At 36.6% G+C, this 19,839-nt stretch overlaps 1 protein-coding gene across 4 annotated transcripts in view; it reads left to right on the top strand.

Annotated features, from left to right (window-relative positions):
• The first annotated feature begins 5,380 nt into the window (after nucleotides 1-5,380).
• The window catches only part of LOC140337655 (solute carrier family 22 member 6-A-like), a 37,694-nt gene continuing 23,235 nt past the window's right edge, over nucleotides 5,381-19,839 (top strand). Inside the window, exons 1-6 of one of the 4 annotated variants that reach the window (XM_072421423.1) lie at nucleotides 5,381-5,559; nucleotides 9,025-9,938; nucleotides 15,053-15,156; nucleotides 15,251-15,405; nucleotides 18,131-18,299; nucleotides 19,198-19,321. In XM_072421423.1, coding sequence (XP_072277524.1) covers nucleotides 9,555-9,938; nucleotides 15,053-15,156; nucleotides 15,251-15,405; nucleotides 18,131-18,299; nucleotides 19,198-19,321 — 936 coding nt within the window. In that variant the 5' untranslated portion in view covers nucleotides 5,381-5,559; nucleotides 9,025-9,554. The remainder of the gene's footprint in view (nucleotides 5,560-9,024; nucleotides 9,939-15,052; nucleotides 15,157-15,250; nucleotides 15,406-18,130; nucleotides 18,300-19,197; nucleotides 19,322-19,839) is intronic. The other 3 variants (XM_072421422.1, XM_072421421.1, XM_072421424.1) reach the window with 3 other exon arrangements.

Genomic DNA, 19,839 nt, shown 5'->3' with positions numbered 1-19,839 from the left:
CAGTGTACAGTATAAAGAAGATTGCAAACATGTAAATAAGTTTGTTGTGGGGGCTTTTGGTAGATTCCTTAAAAGCCACAGACAGAGGTTCCTGGGGGCTCATTTATATTTTTCTATAGGTCCCAGTGGTCTTCATGTTTTGCTCCAAACCAGCAAATTAGTCTAAAAAATAAATGCTGTTCCTGGAGGAGTCCTAGGAAAAGATGGGACTTGGGAGTACCCAAAATGAAAGCACTGTCAGGGGAGTAATATAGTCTCTCTGAAAAATAATAAATGTTTGTTACACATTGTTTAGTATGCATGCATATAGCATAAAAAATACATTAGATGTTTAGTCCTCTTTTTAATACTTTGACCATAAAATGAAATGCTGGGCAATATGTTTTACAATCGCATTATCGCAGGCACACTGGCCTTAGGTTCACACCTAGGTGGCTGCATAGCTGTGCATTGTGCAGTGCACTGTAATGGGAGGAGATAAGGCAGCTCATTCATTTGAGCACATGCACATTTGTTTGACCACAGTGTACTGTATATGCGGTAGCATGCAATGCATCGTTGGTCGGCTGGTCAGGTGTGTTGTGGCAATCAGAATGCATGTCATTGCCATGCATCAATGCTTGTTACTATACCGTGTAGTACAACATGTGATAATGCATGCAGTTCTGCACTGCAAGTAAATAGCACATCAAGTAAATCAAGTAAATCAAACATCAAAGGAATCTGGATGGGAGGATAGGAAAACATTTTCTATGACCCTGGAATTCTCCATTTTAGCAACACTTAAGGTGCAAGACATAACATGATGGCACCAATGCTGCATATAATGTTGAGATTGAGAAATGAAGGTCGAAATCACTCCCTGAATTACCATAAAAACTAGAAAGATGAACAGGTAAAATTTCACAACTAAGGGGAGCATTTGTAGCAGAATTGGCATGGGCTCTGTATTTTAGCAGCTTTAACATTTACAGTAGGTGGATTTCATTTTTTTAAGAAAAGTTCCATTTTAGCTTGTGCTATTTGATTTTGTACACTGATACAGCTCTTTGTCTAATGTTAGTTCAGGATATCTAGCAGCTTTCCTTTCAAAGCAGGGTTGGTAATGCTGATCTCAAAATTTATTTTTAAGCATAAGATCTCTGGTGCTTTTAAGCTTTCAGTCTTTGGCTTTCAGCTTTAGCTCTGTCAGATATTTGTCTTTACCTCCTCTGTCTCACTGTATGCCCGAAACCTAAAACTCTCAAAGAGTTTTTTTTTTGTAGGATTGTAATGCATTCTGAATTCTGCCAACAGTTCTCTTATACAGTATAGGAAAGAATTCCCAAACAACCACATATGTTTAAATACAGCTCCAAGCCTTCTATACTGGAGTACAGAAAAATGAATACTGTCTGATCCCTCCTGCAGTCAAATTTATCTCTGGGTTTTGTATCTATCTCATCTAGTTTTCAACAGGGCTTCCAATAAATATCAAGATGTTTGGAGATTTTAAAAAGCTCTGCATACAATGTGCTTTCTTTTTTGCATAGAGTTTAGTGAAAACTTAAATGTTTTGTTATTTGCCAATAGATTTTTATTAGATGTTATGCTTTTAAATCATGTAGTTTTCTTTCTCTATGAATTGTAACAATTTTCTGCAGACATTACAGTATGTATAAAGATCATAATAAACCAATGACAAGAAGAGACACTGCAGTGCTGTTTTAAAGGCAGAATACTGTCCACAGGGACAGAAATGCAATTTAACACTGTATTCAGTACACTATCAACACATTTTTTTAAAATGTGATTATGGAATAATAACTATGGACAAAATAAAAAAAAATGCCAAATTTGATACCTCCAATCAGCTGTGACTGCTGGAGAACTCTCAGTGGAGTTTCTCCATTGAGAGTTTATCTGAGTTCATTTGTGACCGCAAGTTCCCACGGTGATCAGCTGTGACCGCAAGTTCCCACGGTCACTGGGCTGTACTTATCAGCCCGGTGACTGTGGGAACTTGCGGTCACACCAGATTGGAGGCATGCGAGTGCTTCCAATCAGCTGTGACTCCAGATGAATTCTCGGTGGAGTTTATCCATTGAGAGTTTATCTGAGTTCAACACCACCTCGTTGTGAATCACAAGGCTGTTCTCGCTTACATTCTGTAAAGGAGAATTTACCGCATTATCAAAAAAAAAATTTTGCTTGCTCATTTTTACATACTACAGTTCCACTAGGTCTGCAAGAGCAATCAGGGGAGCCGAACTGACAGCTCTGCTCCCCTGATTGCTCTTGTAGCCCTAGCGGAACTGTAGTATGTGTTCTTGGAAAGAGAATTTCTATCCAAGAACACATACTACAGTTACGGTGTTCCATATGTATTCTTGAATAGAGATTCTCTAGCCAAGCACACTGTGTTCTTGGATAGAGAATTTCTATCCAGAAACACATGCTACAGTTCTGCTAGGGCAGCAAGAGCAATCAGGGGAGCGGAGCTGACATTGTGTTCTTGGATACAGAATCTCTATCAAAGAACACATACTACAGTTACGCTGTTCCATATGTGTTCTTGAATACAGAATCTCTATCCAAGAACACATACTACAGTTATGCTAGGGCTGCAAGTGACTAGGCCCCCAAAGACTATAATGGTGTTTGAATTCGGCGTTCGATCACCCGAAAAATATTGGGCTATTCGATCGAATAGCAGCCAAATTGAACACTGAGCTATTCGACCAACACTAATTAGCTCTTTAAAACCCTAAAAGTACAGAAAAATACTCACTTTCCTATTATTTTTTTTTACCATTAATATTAAACTTGCATTTTCATCTGTTCTGTCTGTTATTAGTAACTAATACATTATAAACACGTTACAAAATACAACAAAAATTAGATCGCTTTGTCAATATTTAAGGGGAATTAGTATATACAAGGTCGCTAAGTTCATCATATTATACATTTTGGTACTATTTATCTTCTGCCACGGGCAGATTGCATTTGTATGTGTAAGTATTAAGTAAAATAACATATCCAAGACATGAAATTTATTGTATTAGATCTTATTGCTCATATTTAACCTGTAGAACAAATGTATTAGTATAAATATGCAATGTTTTATTGTCAATGCTAGCCACTTTATAGCCAACATGATGAATGTTGCATATGTTTGTTCTATGTACTACCATTTTTTATGTATGCTCTATGTTTATTCATGATTATTTTCCCTATATTATATTTAGATCGTACAGATCTTAAACTTATGCTTAGGAAGCCTAAGAAGGTGAAACGTGTCGGGACCGCATAAGACGTATACGGTTAATAGCTAGAAACACAAATGTCTAGGAAAAATAAATTGCGGTCGATGAATGTACAAACCAGACCACATATACATTTTCATTATGCTTGTACAATAATTATGTATGTAATTGAATTTACACTAATAACTTTTCAACTAAAAACTTGAGCAAAAATCTCCTTCTTTTTCTTTTATCCTTTATACCTTATAGATACATATAGAGGTAGCTCAACATTAACTTTTAAAAGACGATTAGTAACTTTTCCCAAACTAACAAAAACTCTGCTTAATCATGTATAACAAAGAATGCATGCGTCAATGTGTACTGTTATGTTTCACAATGAAAAGTGCTTTATCATGGCTGATGAGCAAGACTTCACAAGAATTGCTCATACAAAGAGGGGCATGGACTGCAGACAGACACCAAATAAATATTAGATCTGTCTGTTGAACTTTAATAAACTTTCATTTCTTTACTAACCTTGTCTGAACTTTATTATTGTGCTAGAGGTGTTTGTGTGTCTCTTTAGAGGTGAAATCTGTGATTTGATGTTTCTTACTGAAAAGCCATCATTTGAGCTATAACTTTGATTTGGCAGCAAATTTTGACAACATCAGACAACACATAATATTAGGAAACTGTTGCAACCTGAATAAATTCCACTGCGCACCAGGGATTGTCGTTTTGTGACTGAGCTCCTACAATCACTCAAGGCCTACCCCACCAATAGTGGAGAATTTTCCTGAAAATATAGAAAGCTCTAAAGGCCTGTACCCTGGAAACTGTTGGTAGTCCAAGCCTCTATAACAATCCCCAGTGCTATATTATACTTGAAACACTGATCCCTAAAGGGTCTGCTAAACTAGCAAGTGGTTCAGTATGTTAAATTGGTATGTTTTGTTTTTTTAACATTTACCAGTCCAGTATAACATGGGCTTTAACATAAGTTCTCCAATAGTGGATTGCTGAAATGGCCCAAGAATGCCTAATTCTTCTAAAAAATGTTATTGGCCTTTATACTTGAGAGAATGGGAGGTTGTTATTGTGTTAAATCATGCAATGGCTGTATTGCACAGTTCCTTGAAAAAACTGGGATTTATACACAGTGAAAGGTTAAAGAGTGGGCTGGTCTTGTCAGACATCAGCAAACACATTCATATACTGCACAAGATTGTACAGTATTACCAAGCAAGTCATCTCCGATCTAACATCTCAGTCCAGGAGAGGTGTTGTCTCTGGAAGATGCCTAAATAAAGATAGCGCTTTCTTTCAGAAAAATGCAGGTGAAGGCACTTCTATGAGGAGTACTATGACCTCTGTAACAGGTAATAAATACCTGTACACAACCGCATGCATGCCTTTCACATTACAAAATACATATCTAATGGTAGGTCCATTATACAGAGCCCTATTTGCAAATGCTCAAAGAGTATGTTTACTGGAACAATGTAAAATCAATGAATGTTTGTTTAATTCTCTATCACCACCCTGATTCTTTTACATCTATTTTTATTACCACCTACCACCATGGTTAAATTTATGTCTGAATAAAAAGAATTACACATGAATCTTTTGGACCAGAGTTGGGGACTGGCACTATCATTGGCAGTTTTTTCCAGGCTGGAAAAAGAATCAAAGCACATATTTCTAATCCTCTTACATCATTTCATAATTCATGTTCCACAATTCATAAATGCCCCATTTATAGATAAATGAAGAAAGATTACTTGAACAAACCACTTACCCAGAGTGTAAAACACTACTTTATGAAAAGTAAATAAAAAAATGTCTTTACGTAAAACTTAGAGTTCAATTACCAGTAAAATACAAATGAATAAACTGGCTGCTGAACTCCTATATAATATAGGAAGGAATGTTTGCAGTTATATCATTTTCTGTATCTCAAGGTACAACATAGTTTTATAACATTCTCTTGTCACCCTCTGAACTTCTTGCACTTTGCCCATGCTTCAGTGAATTCCCTACATTTTATGCTTCCCCTCATTAATCCCCCACCGACTGCAGTGATACTTTAACTCTGCCGGACTCTGACTCTCTATATAATCCTGGACCTCATGCTCAAATACCTTTACTAGCTGTGCCCTGAACAACAGCAGCCACATACGCTTTCTGCCAGTCCCCATCAGAAAGGGGCACTGGGCTAAACTTCCAAAGTTTTTAAGCAGATCCCTAATTTTTATTGCTATACCTTGTCTTCAAAAAGTTCTTCTGTGACCTGCTTGATGAAACCCTGGACCATCTACAAATGCTAAAGGTAAGTTTACTGCTACTTACTAGAGAAGCTCTGGAGTGAATCTTCAGTGGTAAAGTCTAAACCAGGGGTGTCTACTGCCAATACTCGAGGCCCAAATGCTGAATTTTCTTTTAAGCATTTTTCATTTGCTGATTCTTTGTAAACCATGAGTTACTAACTTTGCTAATATCTGTTAAAGAAAGTATTGTGGGCTCTTTTGAGGCACAGCTAGTGACATGACTATGGACTTTGTATAGCGCTGCATAATATGATGGCACTACTGATCTGATCTTTACTGATCTTTGAAGAAGTCTGCTCTAACATCTTTTTGTGTGTACAGAACATTTAGCAAATGGTTATTTCTCTAAAAAGACACATCAAAAAAATGACAGGTTTAACTATTTTTTATCTGACCAAAATTTGATCTGTTTCAAGCAAAGCTTGCAGCCCCATAGACCTGTATGAAAATGCAAAACCCATATAAATCAAACAAAAGATCACAGATCTTTAAGTCTTTAAGCAGTTTTCAGTTGAATTACTTTGTTTAAATCTCTGTAACCTTCTTTTATACTGATTAGCTAAATTTAGATAACTGGTAGTTAAACATGGTTCTCCATGGTTTCTAGTTTACAGTGCTTTTCTATATATTCCTGTGTTATATAAATATATCCATGTGCTGAGTTAGCAGTTTATATTTTTAAAACCCAATAGCCCCAGTTCTTTTAATCTCCACGGTGGTCTGAATAATACGTTTTTTTAAATGTCAAATCCGTACATTTAAAAATACTTAATTTTTTAATTTTTCCACCTGGTCCCGTCCCCCATCCACACGCTTGCTCGGTCTGGCGGGCATCTGCGTCCCCTGGCCTGATGCCGCCTGGGCATCACCAGGCTACACAGATGCCGGCCGGGCATCGCCAGGGGAAACAGATGCTGGGCATCGCTGGAGGACGCCGTTTAATTGTAACAAATAATAACAGGGTCGCGCGTTGTGTAGCTTACCAGAGTCTTTACTGGTGTTCTCAAATGTGTGAATAGTCTATAGGAATTTATACAAAGTTGGAGACTTTTCAGTAAAAAGACATATAATTTCTAACCTAACCCCTATAATTACTATCCTCTTCAGACTGCCTTCTGGCTTATGATTTAAAATGACAACCTCAGTCACCTATGAGATCTGAATTGGTAGCTTTTGGTCAGCAAACTTTTTTACTCCTTTCTGGGGTAAACGAATACTGTTCAGCCAGGTGATTATCTAAGAATTATGTATTATTCTTACCCTATCAATTTTAGTTACAATTAAACTTTTTCAGTAAATAAATATATAATTTTTAACATAACCCCTATATTTACTATTCTCCTCAGACTGCCTTCTGGCTCATGATTTATTAAAACTAACTCAGTCACCTATGAGATATGAATTGGTAGCTGTTGGTCAGCAAACTTTTTTTACTTCTTCCTGGGGAAAACAAATACTGTTCTGCCAGGTGATTACCCATGAACACCTAGACTTAGTAATGGATGCATTACATGGATTCCATACACATATTTGATATGCATTGATTGTTTTTCATATGTACATATGAATAATGATATATTAGCCTCCTATGACTAGATATGTTGACATATATATGTTCACTTTTTGAACCTGCATGTTATACTGACATATTTATAATAACTGTTTCTGTATGTTTTTTGCTTTTGTTAGTATTGTCACTGGTTCCCACTAATCTCCTGAGGAAGCCTTAACGAGCCAAATATGTTGAGACCCGGGATCCAGTACAGCCAGTATATTGTAACACTCTTTAAGATCAAGTCAGTTGTACTTTGTATAGTATAGGCCTTGTCACCCTCTAAACTTTTGAGAGTTATGCACATAGTCTTGCTCTAGATATAAGTAATTCATCTTTGTTTTACTATTGTATATACCTTGTACAATCACATATAAACGTTTAGGCCACATAAAATCTCCCATTGCACTCTCCTACCTTATAATATAATAACCCAAGGGGCCTGGTTCCCAACAATAGTTTTTAGTGGTTTGGGGACACCCACGCTCGTTACCAGTATTTAGAAGAATAAAAGTCAATTCGAATAAGACTTATTGCTACTAGATATACCATAAATGAGAACCTTCACAGGCAAAAAGTGGGAAGTTTGAAATGTTTTCTCACAAAGTACATGTGTATCTTGCATTAGACCCCTAGCTTCTTAGATACATGCCTTAAAACAGGTACATTGAGTGTAGGTTGTGCTTTATGCCTTATAATTACATGTCAGAAAGTAAGATTCTTCCATCTACACACTTCCAGCTACACACACACTACTCACCTTAGTTGATTCCACTTAGTATGGATGAAGTATCACTTTAATGGATGTGCAATATAAAGCTCAAACCTAAGATAACCTAAGATCTCAGCATTTTGATATTTTTATTTAATGAGTTTAAAGAACATAAGAAAATAAAATATGGAGAATGCCATTTCTAAGCTCCTTGTGAAAGTTCTGTCTGCCTAGCTTTAACACCATCTGAGTTACTGACCCAGAAAAATGCAAATCAAAATTCTTGTTCTGCAAACCTAATACAGGTCAATCATGTATAAATGAATATAAAATTCTTGTTCACACTGGAACATGGGGAAGGTATTTTCATCTAAACAGCATTGCCAATGCCAGGGTGTGAATTTCCTACATAGGGCCTGCCTTATTAAAGCTAATCATAGCTGAATCTGGGTGATCTGGCAAGCCTGTAATGAATCTTTTCGAGGATTGAAATTACAGTATTAGCCATCCAATATTAAATTATTTTGAAGAGATCGATTCCAAGTTCACTGGGTCAACTAAGTTTTCTCATGATAGCCTATCTTTAAAAGATAGGAACAATCAGGCCAATACAGTAATGAATCTTTTCATAGTGGCTTTCAGGGAAAATGTTTGCATGGCTTTTAGCTTGTGTTAACTTTGCAGAGTGCACATGTGTTAAATGCATTTTAAATGTATGTCAAATACCTATATATTGTATATTTGTTTTTTTTACACAGTTGATAGGAGGTTAGGTATTTTTTTTCCAATTGCTTCCAAAATGAATTTGGAGGAAACTGGCATTGAAGAAATGATCGGTCATTGCAGCTTTTATATTTCCTTCATAATTTATTAAATCAAAAGTTTTGAGGAAATATCTGTCTGTATATGCATACACATATTTTCTTAGGTTAAGAATATATAAATAAATCAACAGAGAAATCTTCAACCCCAATCAGCAAACGTAGTTAAGGTTTGGGGCTGAACACAGTGAGGGATTTTATAACAGGGAAAGTATTTTTTTTATCTCCTAGACCTCCACTTTAAACTATTAACATAAAGTTCCCCTTTAAGCTTTGCTGGATTTTGCTGATTAATATTCTTATTTGATTTGTTGAACTAGTTGAACTTTGTTTGATGTTTTCCAAAAAACTGACCACAATCCTTAATTGTTTTTTCTTCAAGAAGAAAACATTTTATAACCAAGGAAAGCCAGAACTGCATCAATTTGAAACTGAAAAGGTTAACAAAGGAAATTACTTTCACAAGACAAAATATTAACTTAAACACAGAGCACAATCTTTTGCCTAAATTGGTGTGGAAAACAAAATTATGAATGTCCATTACAGTGTGACGAAAATCTAAAGAAAATTCAAAGATTATCTATGAAACTACAGTGATTATCAAGGAGTTTTTTTTACGGGTTTCGAATACCCAAAGAAAAAAGAACATAATTCTGAGCAAGAAGAGAGGATTTCATTATAATCCTGTTTAAGAATGCCTGTGGAAATGCTGGCATGGGTTCCTTAGAAAACTGAACATAGAACAGTGAATTTTTTCCAGCATTGTTCTGTCCTCTGTGCTGTGCTGTGGAAAGTTATTGTTGAAGTCCAATCTTAAGAGGAAAAACAACTTTATCTACAGTTAAAATAAAGACTATTTTTCCATATTTGGGTGGTGAAAGTGATTATAGAGGTCAAATTGAGTTATCAGCCATGGCATTTGCTGATCTTTTAGAAAAAACTGGAGGCATGGGACGGTTCCAGATCATACACGTTACATTGCTAAGCATTCCCATATTGTTGATGGCCAGCCATAACCTTCTACAGAATTTTAGTGCTGCAATTCCACATCACAATTGTAAAATAAATTGGACCGGGGTTACTAACAGCAGTACTGACAACGAGGGCTGGGTAGCAGTTTTTATACCAATGGATGGTCAGGGGAAGCCTGATTCATGTCTTGAATTTGTAGAAGTACAGTGGAGATTGGCGAATTCCAACAGCACATGGCATAATACTTCGAATGCAGAAACAAGATCCTGCACAAATGGTTGGGAGTATGATCAAGAAGAGTTCAGTTCAACCATAATCACTGAAGTAAGTGTATGGTAAATAAAGTTCTAATTATACATACTATTATATATAACCCGCTGAGTGACTCTGAAAATTTCTATACAAATCAATATATTATTTTAGTAAATAAGATATGCTAGTGAGATGAAACTGTTGATGCCTTCTTATACTCTTTGACAATTGCTGATTAAAGATCTATCCATCACAGTATTTAGTTTTGCCTCCCTGCACTGACCGTTCACTGCACCTTCTAAAGCAGTGGTCCCCAACCTTTTGGTTGTCACAGACCACTAATCTCAGACTCTGGACCACGCATGCTGTGGTGGTGTGTCACTTAAAGGGGAAGACACTTCCCCCAGAGTGACGTCATGATGCCCGAACCTGCTCACCCTCCCATCTGTACAAGGGACATGATCTGTGGCTCTGGCCAGTGCGCGTCATGTGAAGGACCCCACTGGGGGATGCGTCGGCCTGAGCTGTGGACCACCAAAATTTCCTTGCGGACCACCCACTAGTTGGCAACCGCTGTTCTAAAGCATGGTAAGTCAAATCATTTGCAAAATTCTTCTCAGATGGTAAACAATAAATAAGCCAAACAGGGAGAGTAAGGCATTGGGCCTGATTCATTAAATCTTTCCATGACTGGAGAGGATACACGTTTATCAGTGAACCTGGGTGATCCAAAAAACAATCTTTTTATGGAATGGAGGACAAATGTTTCCATTATTATTATAAATGTGTAAAAACAATGAAATCCTCTGACAATCTCAGAACTTGGAGCAGATTGGGCTAGTTTACCTTCCGCTGGAGTTTACAGCCAAGATGTAAAATGCTTTACAAATAACCTGAATTATTCAGTGAATATGTAAAGTGCTACAAAAGACTACATACTTGTTTGCTTCTAGGTTCTAGGTTCCTCAGGCAAAAACAAGTGGAAGTTTGCTACTTTTTTATTAGGCCACTCACATCACAAGGGACAGGTATTCTCCCCACATAACTCCCTGCTGTATCAAAAGCATAATTCCTATTCAGTATCCCCCCCCCCCCACCCTCGGGTAACTAGAAGCCATCCAGGGGGTTTCCTAATGAGTGGCTCATGATGCCATGATGCCATTCTAAATCCAAAATAGTGAACTGGTAAGTGCTATTTTGTGATAATTGATAGAATCAGTGTACCAGGAGAATTAAATATTACTGATGGGAGAAACAAAGAAATTAATTTTACTTTAAATAAAATTGTATTTATTTATAAGGTCTGCTCCCTCAAATCACTGGTAGAGCAGATGTTCCATTATTTTCTTGTAATGCAAGAGCTTAAGAAATGAGGAATCTCATGCAAAGAGTTTGGTCAAACAATAATTTTATACATGAACACATTTAGTTGTAAATTCCCCACAATTACTCTTAGGTTTCTTTATTATCTGACTGGAATGTTATAAGCAGCTGAAGTTTTTTTTTCTCTCTGTACACAATTATTAGCAGATTAAGGCTGAAAAACCCTAGTCAACAGTAAATGCCTTATTTGAAGTTATCATTGGTTGTAAACAACTATACTTAAGTTATCTTTACTACACCAATGAATAATAACATGTCAAATGTTACTATCCTTCAGGTTTTTATTATATAGTATATAACCAGTCAAAAGGAGAAAACATATATAGTGTTACAAGATTACACAATCAGATTGAAAAAAAGTCAGAAGGTCCACTGGGTTTAACCACAAGGTAAATAAATAAACATACTAGAAGTCTGCATATTCAGGACCAGCCTTTATTTACCTATTTATGCTTGATGGCCTTTTGAAATAGTTTTCAGCTTATGGGTGTTAGTGTGACCATTAAACTTTTTTATATTATTATATTAATAAGTGAAAAGAAGAAAAAATAAAGAGGAAAAAAACATGGGAGTGGGTTGAAGTGAAGGGAGTAGGGGGTGAGAGACACACAGAAGAGAAAGTAAGGAAGGGTATAAGAGAAAAAAGGAGAAACAACAGTGAGATGGACAAAGTGGGTGGTGGTGGGGTTCAGAGTGGGGGATATGGTAGAAGGGGAGGAAGTGGGGTGAAAGTGTCAGTAAGATGGAGGGATCAAGAGGACAAAGGGAATATGATAAAAGGAGGGAATGGTACGGTAGGAGAAGTGGGGTTAGAGACTTTGAACTTTGACCTGCTGTGAACAGAGCAGTATGCAGAGCTAGAGCAAACTTGCTGTAAAGTTATCCTGGCTAATATATGTGAAGAGTATCCTATTGTTGCAATAACCCTAAAGTGAATAGTTTTGCAGCAAGTTCTCAATATGGACCCTCTATATATTTATATATAGTGATTATATTCCACCTAAAGTTCTTTCATTTAATAAGGATGAATAGATTCAATTAGGCTGTTTTTTCTTTATAATTCCCTGTCCCATATCAATTTTTACTCACCAGTTTCACAATATCCTTGTGAAACCCTACCCTAACCAGATGAGGTCTGTCTAATGCATTGTACAGGGGCAGTAATATGTCTTGATCTCTGTAGTCTATACCTCTTTAAATAAAAGTATTTTGCTTGCTTTAGAAATTGCAGCTTGGCATTGCATGCTATAATTATTAAGTATGTGATCCCCCCCCCACAAGTGCATAACTTTACATTTATATCAATATATTCAATTAATAAAAAATTAATACAATATATCAATAATATGTGTAGTTTTTCATGTGGTTGCCCAATCCAGGTATGCTTGTTAGTTAGCAAATTAGAAAATAGTACATTGATCATTGCTTCCTTTTTATAGATAGTTACCACATTGGCCTTACGCCAATCATTTTGTACCAACCCAGTTATAAAAGAGTCTCAAAAATTAGAATGACTTTGAATAACGAATCTTAACTCTTTGAGGGCATGTGGGTGTAATCCATCTGGTACTTGTGCTTTATTCACCCTAATTTTGCCTGTTTCTGCACCATTTCAATGATCTATTGTGGTTCATTTAAGACTTTGGCAATACCATTCCCATTTTGGTCTTGAGCACCACCGTGTACACAGGGCTAAAGGAGGCACTCATTAAATCTGCCTTTTCTTCATTCCTGGGCCCCAAATAGAAGTCATCTTGTAATGGGTCTACATGTTCAGACCTGGTATATAAAAAGAACAATCTTAATAATAAGCTGCTTTGGAAATACAATACCATGTTTAAGTTTAAAAGTAGGATGTTAACATAATATAGCTCATATGCCCTAATGACTTAACACTAGCGTAAAGCATGTTAAGGTATTTATGGTAAGTTTTTTAGGTCTCTTTGCTAACATTTAGCACACATTACAGATTTAATTCATCCTTTGGTTTTTGATAATAATGAAATTGGCTAAATTATTTAGGAAATAGGGTGAAACTTGTTTTAATAAAGCATATGAGATATTCCACTGCTCAGATGTCCTTTCCTGTTTGTTATTATTTAAAAAAACAGTGCTTGGATGGGATTGTTCTTTAACCGTGTGGGCATAGCAAGTTGATTTCTGTGACCTATGTATCCAGTTTGTTATCATCTAAGTATGTGTAGCAGAGTGAGACTAAACAATAACAGAAAACATACAGTTATATTCTGTAAACATTTCATAATTGATAAAGCATCAATAACAGATTGTTAACACTTTGCAAGGCCTGTTTTTTTGGCTTACTGGGGTTTTGGCCCAAAAGACTATGGGACTGCTCTAGAATAGAAAGATCCACTAGACAAGGAGACAATGTTTATCACAGCTTGAAGTTATCTTGTCAGATGCTAGTTACAAGCAGTGGTCTTGAAACTATTGATGCCAATACTACGTTAATATTGCCCACTGTTGTCTCTGTTAGAATTTTTTAGAACCATTGGAAAGAGAGCATATAAGCAAAAAGTGGACAAAAAAGGCGCACAGAGATCAGCAGTGCTTCAAAATCAAAATGTTATCCACTTAAGCATTAGACCTACTTTAAAAAGCAGTACTACATCTCCAGCCAAAAATACATCCCACACCTGTACAAAGCATTAGTCAGACATCATCTAGAATATGGATCAGTTTTAGGAGAAGGGTGACTAAACTTTTAAGAGGCATGGGGGAGCTCATCTATAATAGGAAATAAGCTAAACTGAATCTATTCTCCCTTGAGAAGAGATGTTTAGGGGGGATATTTTAAATCTATAAATTGTCCAAATTAAGAACTTTAAGGTTATTGCAATGCACAAGAGGGCACTCTTTGCGTCTGGAGGAAAAGAGGTTTAATCACCTTGTTTGGAAGGAATTCTTCACAGTAAGGTCTGTGAAAATGTGGGATAGACTCCCACAGGAAGTAGTTTTAGCACACTGATTCCCTTGGAGTAAACTAAGCCATGCCCTATAAGGTTTTTTTTTTGCTTTCCCTTGGATCAACTGTGTGTATGGGTTTCCTTCAAGAATATGCAGGGTTTCTAGTATGTTTTTCCCTAGTGGAAGAACTTATGTCTTTTTTTAACCTGACTAGCTATGTACCTATGGTAGGGCTGATATATCATTATTATCATATCAGAGGGAAGTAGGAAACGTTTCCTCTCTCCCAGTTATCAGACTACATCATTAGAACTTTCTAGTAAGACACAAGTTAAAGGATGAAGTAGGAAGGCTGATCTGTGTCAGTCTTTCATAACCACAGCTGAAAACTACACATGTACCAGGTTTGCTTGATTGTGTTATCCCGGTGCCAAAAACTCAGTCCAGGAATAGATGCTGACCCTGGATGATGCCTGAACAAAGATGTCTTCATCCTCCTGGATAGAAAAGCAGATAAAGGCATTGCCATGGGTTGTAATGTAATCACTTGGAGAGGTACTTGCATGCATTTACTATGAAAAAAATGGACCTACTTTATCTGTACATGTATGCAGATAATTACTCTTTGCACTCACATATTAAATAGGTACATATTTATAAATATTTGACAAGGCAAAATAGCTATACATGGTTAAGCATGTCGAGCAAATATAAAGCTCTGGCAAAAAAAAAAAAAAAGATCTCAAGACACACAACCCAATTTTATGTACTCCATCAGCACTATGCATAGAACAAAAAACGTGTTTGTAAATTATTTTGTCAGAAACGGTAGACCTTTAGGTTTTTTGTTTTGTTACCAATATTTACTTTTATAGTGGGATTTGGTGTGCAGCAACAAACACAGACGACAGCTGGCTCAGTCCTTGTACATGGCAGGTGTGCTCGTGGGTGCCATCATCCTCGGAGGCCTGTCAGACAGGTGGGTGACACTTTCTAATACTGTCTTATTGAAATAATCTTGAATATCATTACATGCATGCTATGACCATAATTCACCTTTTAATCTTTCCTAGGTATGGTCGAAGAGCATTGCTAATTTGGTCATATCTACAAATGGCCATCAGTGGGGTCTGTACTGCCTTCTCGCCAAACTACCTCTCCTATTGTGTATTTCGTTTTCTCAGTGGAATGGCTCTGTCTGGAATTGGGCTAAACACTACCGCTTTAAGTATGTACAAAGGCTATACATGTAATGTATATGCAATTTTGAAATGTAAAGTACAAAGAATTTGTGATCAAGAGGTAAACTGTAGCTAAAGCCATTTTTTTGTTTTTAATCAAGTAGGTAATGGTTGGAGCCTCAGTTACATTTTTGTTTAGCTGTCTCTGAATCACTGGCAAGAGTTTTTCCTTACTCCCAGTGACAGACCTCAGAAAACAACCCCAGTAACAGACATCCTGTGCAGACTTCAGTGACAGACCACTCCATGCAGACTTCAGTGACAAACTCCAGTAACAGCCCCCCAGTGCTGAACTCAGTGATTCATATGTTAGTGACATACCCCAATTGAAGATTTCAGTAGCAGACTCCTATTACATACCTTAGTAGCAGTCCCCCACTGCAGAGCTCAGTGACAAACTGAGATGGTAGATCTTGGTGCAGATTCCAGCAATAGACCCCTATTGCAGAGATCAGTACAGACCCCCCTTTCCAGACCTTAACACAGACTCCCCAGTGTTAAGACTTCAGTGCAAACCTTTCAATAAAGGACCCCCTAGTGATAGACCTCCACTGCAGACTTACCTAACAGATCTCCTCTGTAGACCTAAGTAACTGATCCATATTGCAGGCCTCAGTAACAGACCACCATGGCAGACTTCAGCACAGGCTCCTAGTTCAGGACTCAGTACAGAATCCCAGTGACAGACCTCTGTGCAAACCCCTGGAAAAGATTCCAGGGAGACCACTGCAAATCTACAAAGATTATAACATTTAAAACTCAATAAAATGTGCTACAAACATAATCACATATTCCTGTCTGGGTTACCCAATCCTTGGGGCATACCGTGCTAATTTTCGACGCGTTTCACGGAATCAATTTGCTTCTTCCCATGTGGGGATGCCACATGCAGGCATGCTGGAGCATCAGTAAGCTAATAAGATGAATATAGATTGGATGAAAAGAATAGCTGACTACAAAGGCAATGTATGGTGGGATTAAAAGCAAAAAATTGATTGAAAATTTGGATAATGTTGCTTACTAAGCTACTACTATCAAGAAATGGAAATAAAGAGAGGATAAATACCGGATTTTGTCTCATATCATTGTGGTCCTTGCCTGCACTCAGCTACTGGGGTGGGGCTTTATGTGCCACAGGAATCAGATATTTGTGTCTCTTTCCTGAAGAAGCAGATTGATTCCGTGAAACGCGCCGAAAATCAGCACGGTATGCTCCTAGAATTGGGTAACCCAGAAATGAATATATGATTATGTTTGTTGCACATTTTAATGAGTTTTAAATGTTATGCTCTTTATGTTATTTAATAAAAATATGTTTTTTTGGATGCACATGTGGCCTAGAAAGTCCCATTCATTGGGACCCATTCATGTGGCCTGAATATGGCCTAGAAAGTCCCATTCATTGAGCTAACCCCCCAAAACCCCATTGTTAATGAGTGATATTCTACTTTGATGTCAGTCATGCACAAAATCTTGACACTTGAGATTTTAAGTAATCTCCTAATAAGTAACAAGTACAAGGGTTGTAAACATGAAGTCAACAGAAAGATAGGAAACGCTGTACTGGTTTCTTGTTAATGAATATTTTGTATTGCACATAGCAGGTTTTCTTATTAATTGACTGCTAGGCAATTTTTTATCCCATGCTTACAGCACTTCTAGTAAGACACGCCTCTAAAAACACATTTGCATCTTTAATTATTTAAAATTTTACATTTTATGCAGTCTCAGGTTACCTATGTACAAAATCCCTAACATTTACAATACCTTTAACTATACAAACTTACTTTAGGCTGTATATAATATATATTCTTAGATAGTATTCATCAATGCAAAGTCACTGGCACAGATTTGCAGCACATTTGCCTTTTTTTAAAGGGATACTACACAGGTTTTTGGTAAAGTTTTAGAAAACTTTACTTCTAGTAATAATATAAAAAAGAAGGGCTGATGCAACTTCATCTTTTGCTATTTTTTATTGCCAGTTTTGTCAATGTTGTGGAGATCCTTTCTCTTCTATTTCGGGCAGGAAGGAATATTAAATAAGGATACATTTTTCAAGAAAGTGAGGACGAAAGGGCCCTGTACATGGCAGGGTAACAAACAATATTCCAGTTGTTGCCTGTTTATTCCCATCCAGCTGACAACCACAACCCTTATTTTATGAGTAGGTGTCAAATAGCCAGGAAGTGACGCAAGTTCCCCAATGGGGTCACAAACAGAAAATTGGTCAATCCTCATATAATGTGAGTAGTTGAGGCAATGACAGTGAGATGAGAAGTAGATCTCAGTACCAGTCTGTTGAGAGTTAGTGGTAAAATCAGAACTAATATAAATGTGTATCTAAAGTCCCTACTGGGAGCATAATTCTCTAGGACTAAAAACATGACGTTGCAGTTTTGTATGCTGAAAGGTTTTTATATACTTCTAGTCACAGAGAATCTATCCAATAGAAATAATATGTGCACATGTACCACTGATTTAATATTGCACCACATGGGGCAGCTGGAGTCACTTCAAGCCCTGCAAGAAAACTGATAACATAATTATTAGGTATCAAACACAATATGGCGTTCAAATTTGTTATTTTTCTTTCATATACTGTACAAAAACTAAAACAGTGCAACTGCTTATTTTCTGTGAAATAGAAGGTACAATTTCATTTGTATGTACAATTCAATTTTTATGTATTGTTTTGCTTTATCTTTGTAGTTGTAGAATGGGTTCCAACCAATGTTCGTACAATCACTGGCACCCTGGCAGGGTATTCATATACCGTTGGACAACTCCTTCTGGCAGGTTTAGCGTATGGCATCAGAGACTGGCGATGGCTGCAGCTTTCTGTTTCCTTACCGTTTTTTGTGTACTTCCTTTACTCCTGGTGGGTAAAATAAGCTTATTTTTCATTTTTTTTGCACTGTACTGGTAGATTTGTGACGAATAAGCAAAATACTTTACAAAACTTAGAAAAGTTAATTATCAGCTTAATAGTTTTAAAAATCTTATTTTAATATTTAGTATGTAAGGCACATATGCAAGTTGCCTAGGTTGCTTATGCCAAAAAATAGCCCTGGCTTTAAATCACTGATGAATAAATTATGATAAATTATCATTTTATTAGATCATTTACACTTACATACAAAACACTGATATTTTCAGATGATTGCAAAGTGCAGAACAATACAATATGTGTTGCATTGGTTTATATATTTATTGATTTGGTATTATGAAGTTGTGCTTGTTTGTGATTACATATTCCTCAATTGATCACAAATCTATACATGTATGGCAACTTTAGGTAGATAGGCTATTGAATTTTTTGCAGTGTGAAAAGAATCAGGGAAAGGTATTTAATAAAGTGAACATGTAACTGCAATACACAGAACACAAAAAATTCATCAAAACCATGTGCTGGCCAAAAGAAGTTCCCAGACAAGTTTTTTTTAAAGCATAGTCTTCCCCTAACTATTTGTTATCTTTTCATACCAGTTAACTGACAGTCTTTGGCTTTAGTCCTTTTTGAGTTATTAGCCTTGAACAAACTTGCAGAAAGTCATTATGAAGTCTTTATTGGGATACATATACCTGTCAGTGACTCAGAGTCACTGAGTACCAAAGCCCCTGGAACTTTTAGACAGTTTTCAGTTTGGAGGTTGTACAGGGACATTACCTGCCCACCTGTATCCACCCTGTGCATGTAGGATTCATAACTTTTGAAAGCTTTATAAAAGTGCATTCCTAAATACTGTAGTACTTAGAAATACCGTGTTTTCTCTCAGGTGGTTTCCTGAGTCTGCCCGATGGCTTGTTCTCTCTGGCAAACCTGCCAAGGCAGTCAGTCAGATGAAGAGGGTGGGCACATTCAATGGAAAGAAAGAAGAAGCTGAGAAAATAACTTTAGAGGTATGATAATGACTTTTAGAGTGTTCTAAGAAATAAAATCACAAACATTACACTCCTGAAAATGACCCATTGTCTGATTGCATGTTACTAATATGTGATTGTCTCATACTGGACATTCCCATGTAAGGGAAAATCTTTAAACTGTCATCCTAATATAAAACAAAATCATTGAATAATTTTAAATGATTACTCAAACACCCATGTAAATTATTAGAATCTGTCATTAAACCTTTATATAAACCTGGTAATGCATAAAACAAGTTCTTTCCATTTAGCCACTTACTCCTTTAGGTCTTATTTACACAGATATTGTGGTGACAGTGTCTTTATGGTTTCTGCACACTTCATGCTGCCTACAGAAAAAGACCACAGGCTGTACAGTTCAACTTTTCAAAACACGCACAAAATTACTTTTTATGTTTCTTTTATGCTTTGGACACAAGTTATAGTCTCTTGCAGATTCTAATTTACACCTTGAATATTTATTTTCTCTTTTTCTTTCATTGTACCCGATAGAG

Source organism: Pyxicephalus adspersus, chromosome 9 (genome assembly GCF_032062135.1).
Source record: "Pyxicephalus adspersus chromosome 9, UCB_Pads_2.0, whole genome shotgun sequence".
In the NCBI taxonomy this organism is placed as follows: Eukaryota; Metazoa; Chordata; class Amphibia; order Anura; family Pyxicephalidae; genus Pyxicephalus; species Pyxicephalus adspersus.
Note: the sequence above shows the minus strand (reverse complement) of the source record. Positions and strands in the feature narration are given on the sequence as shown.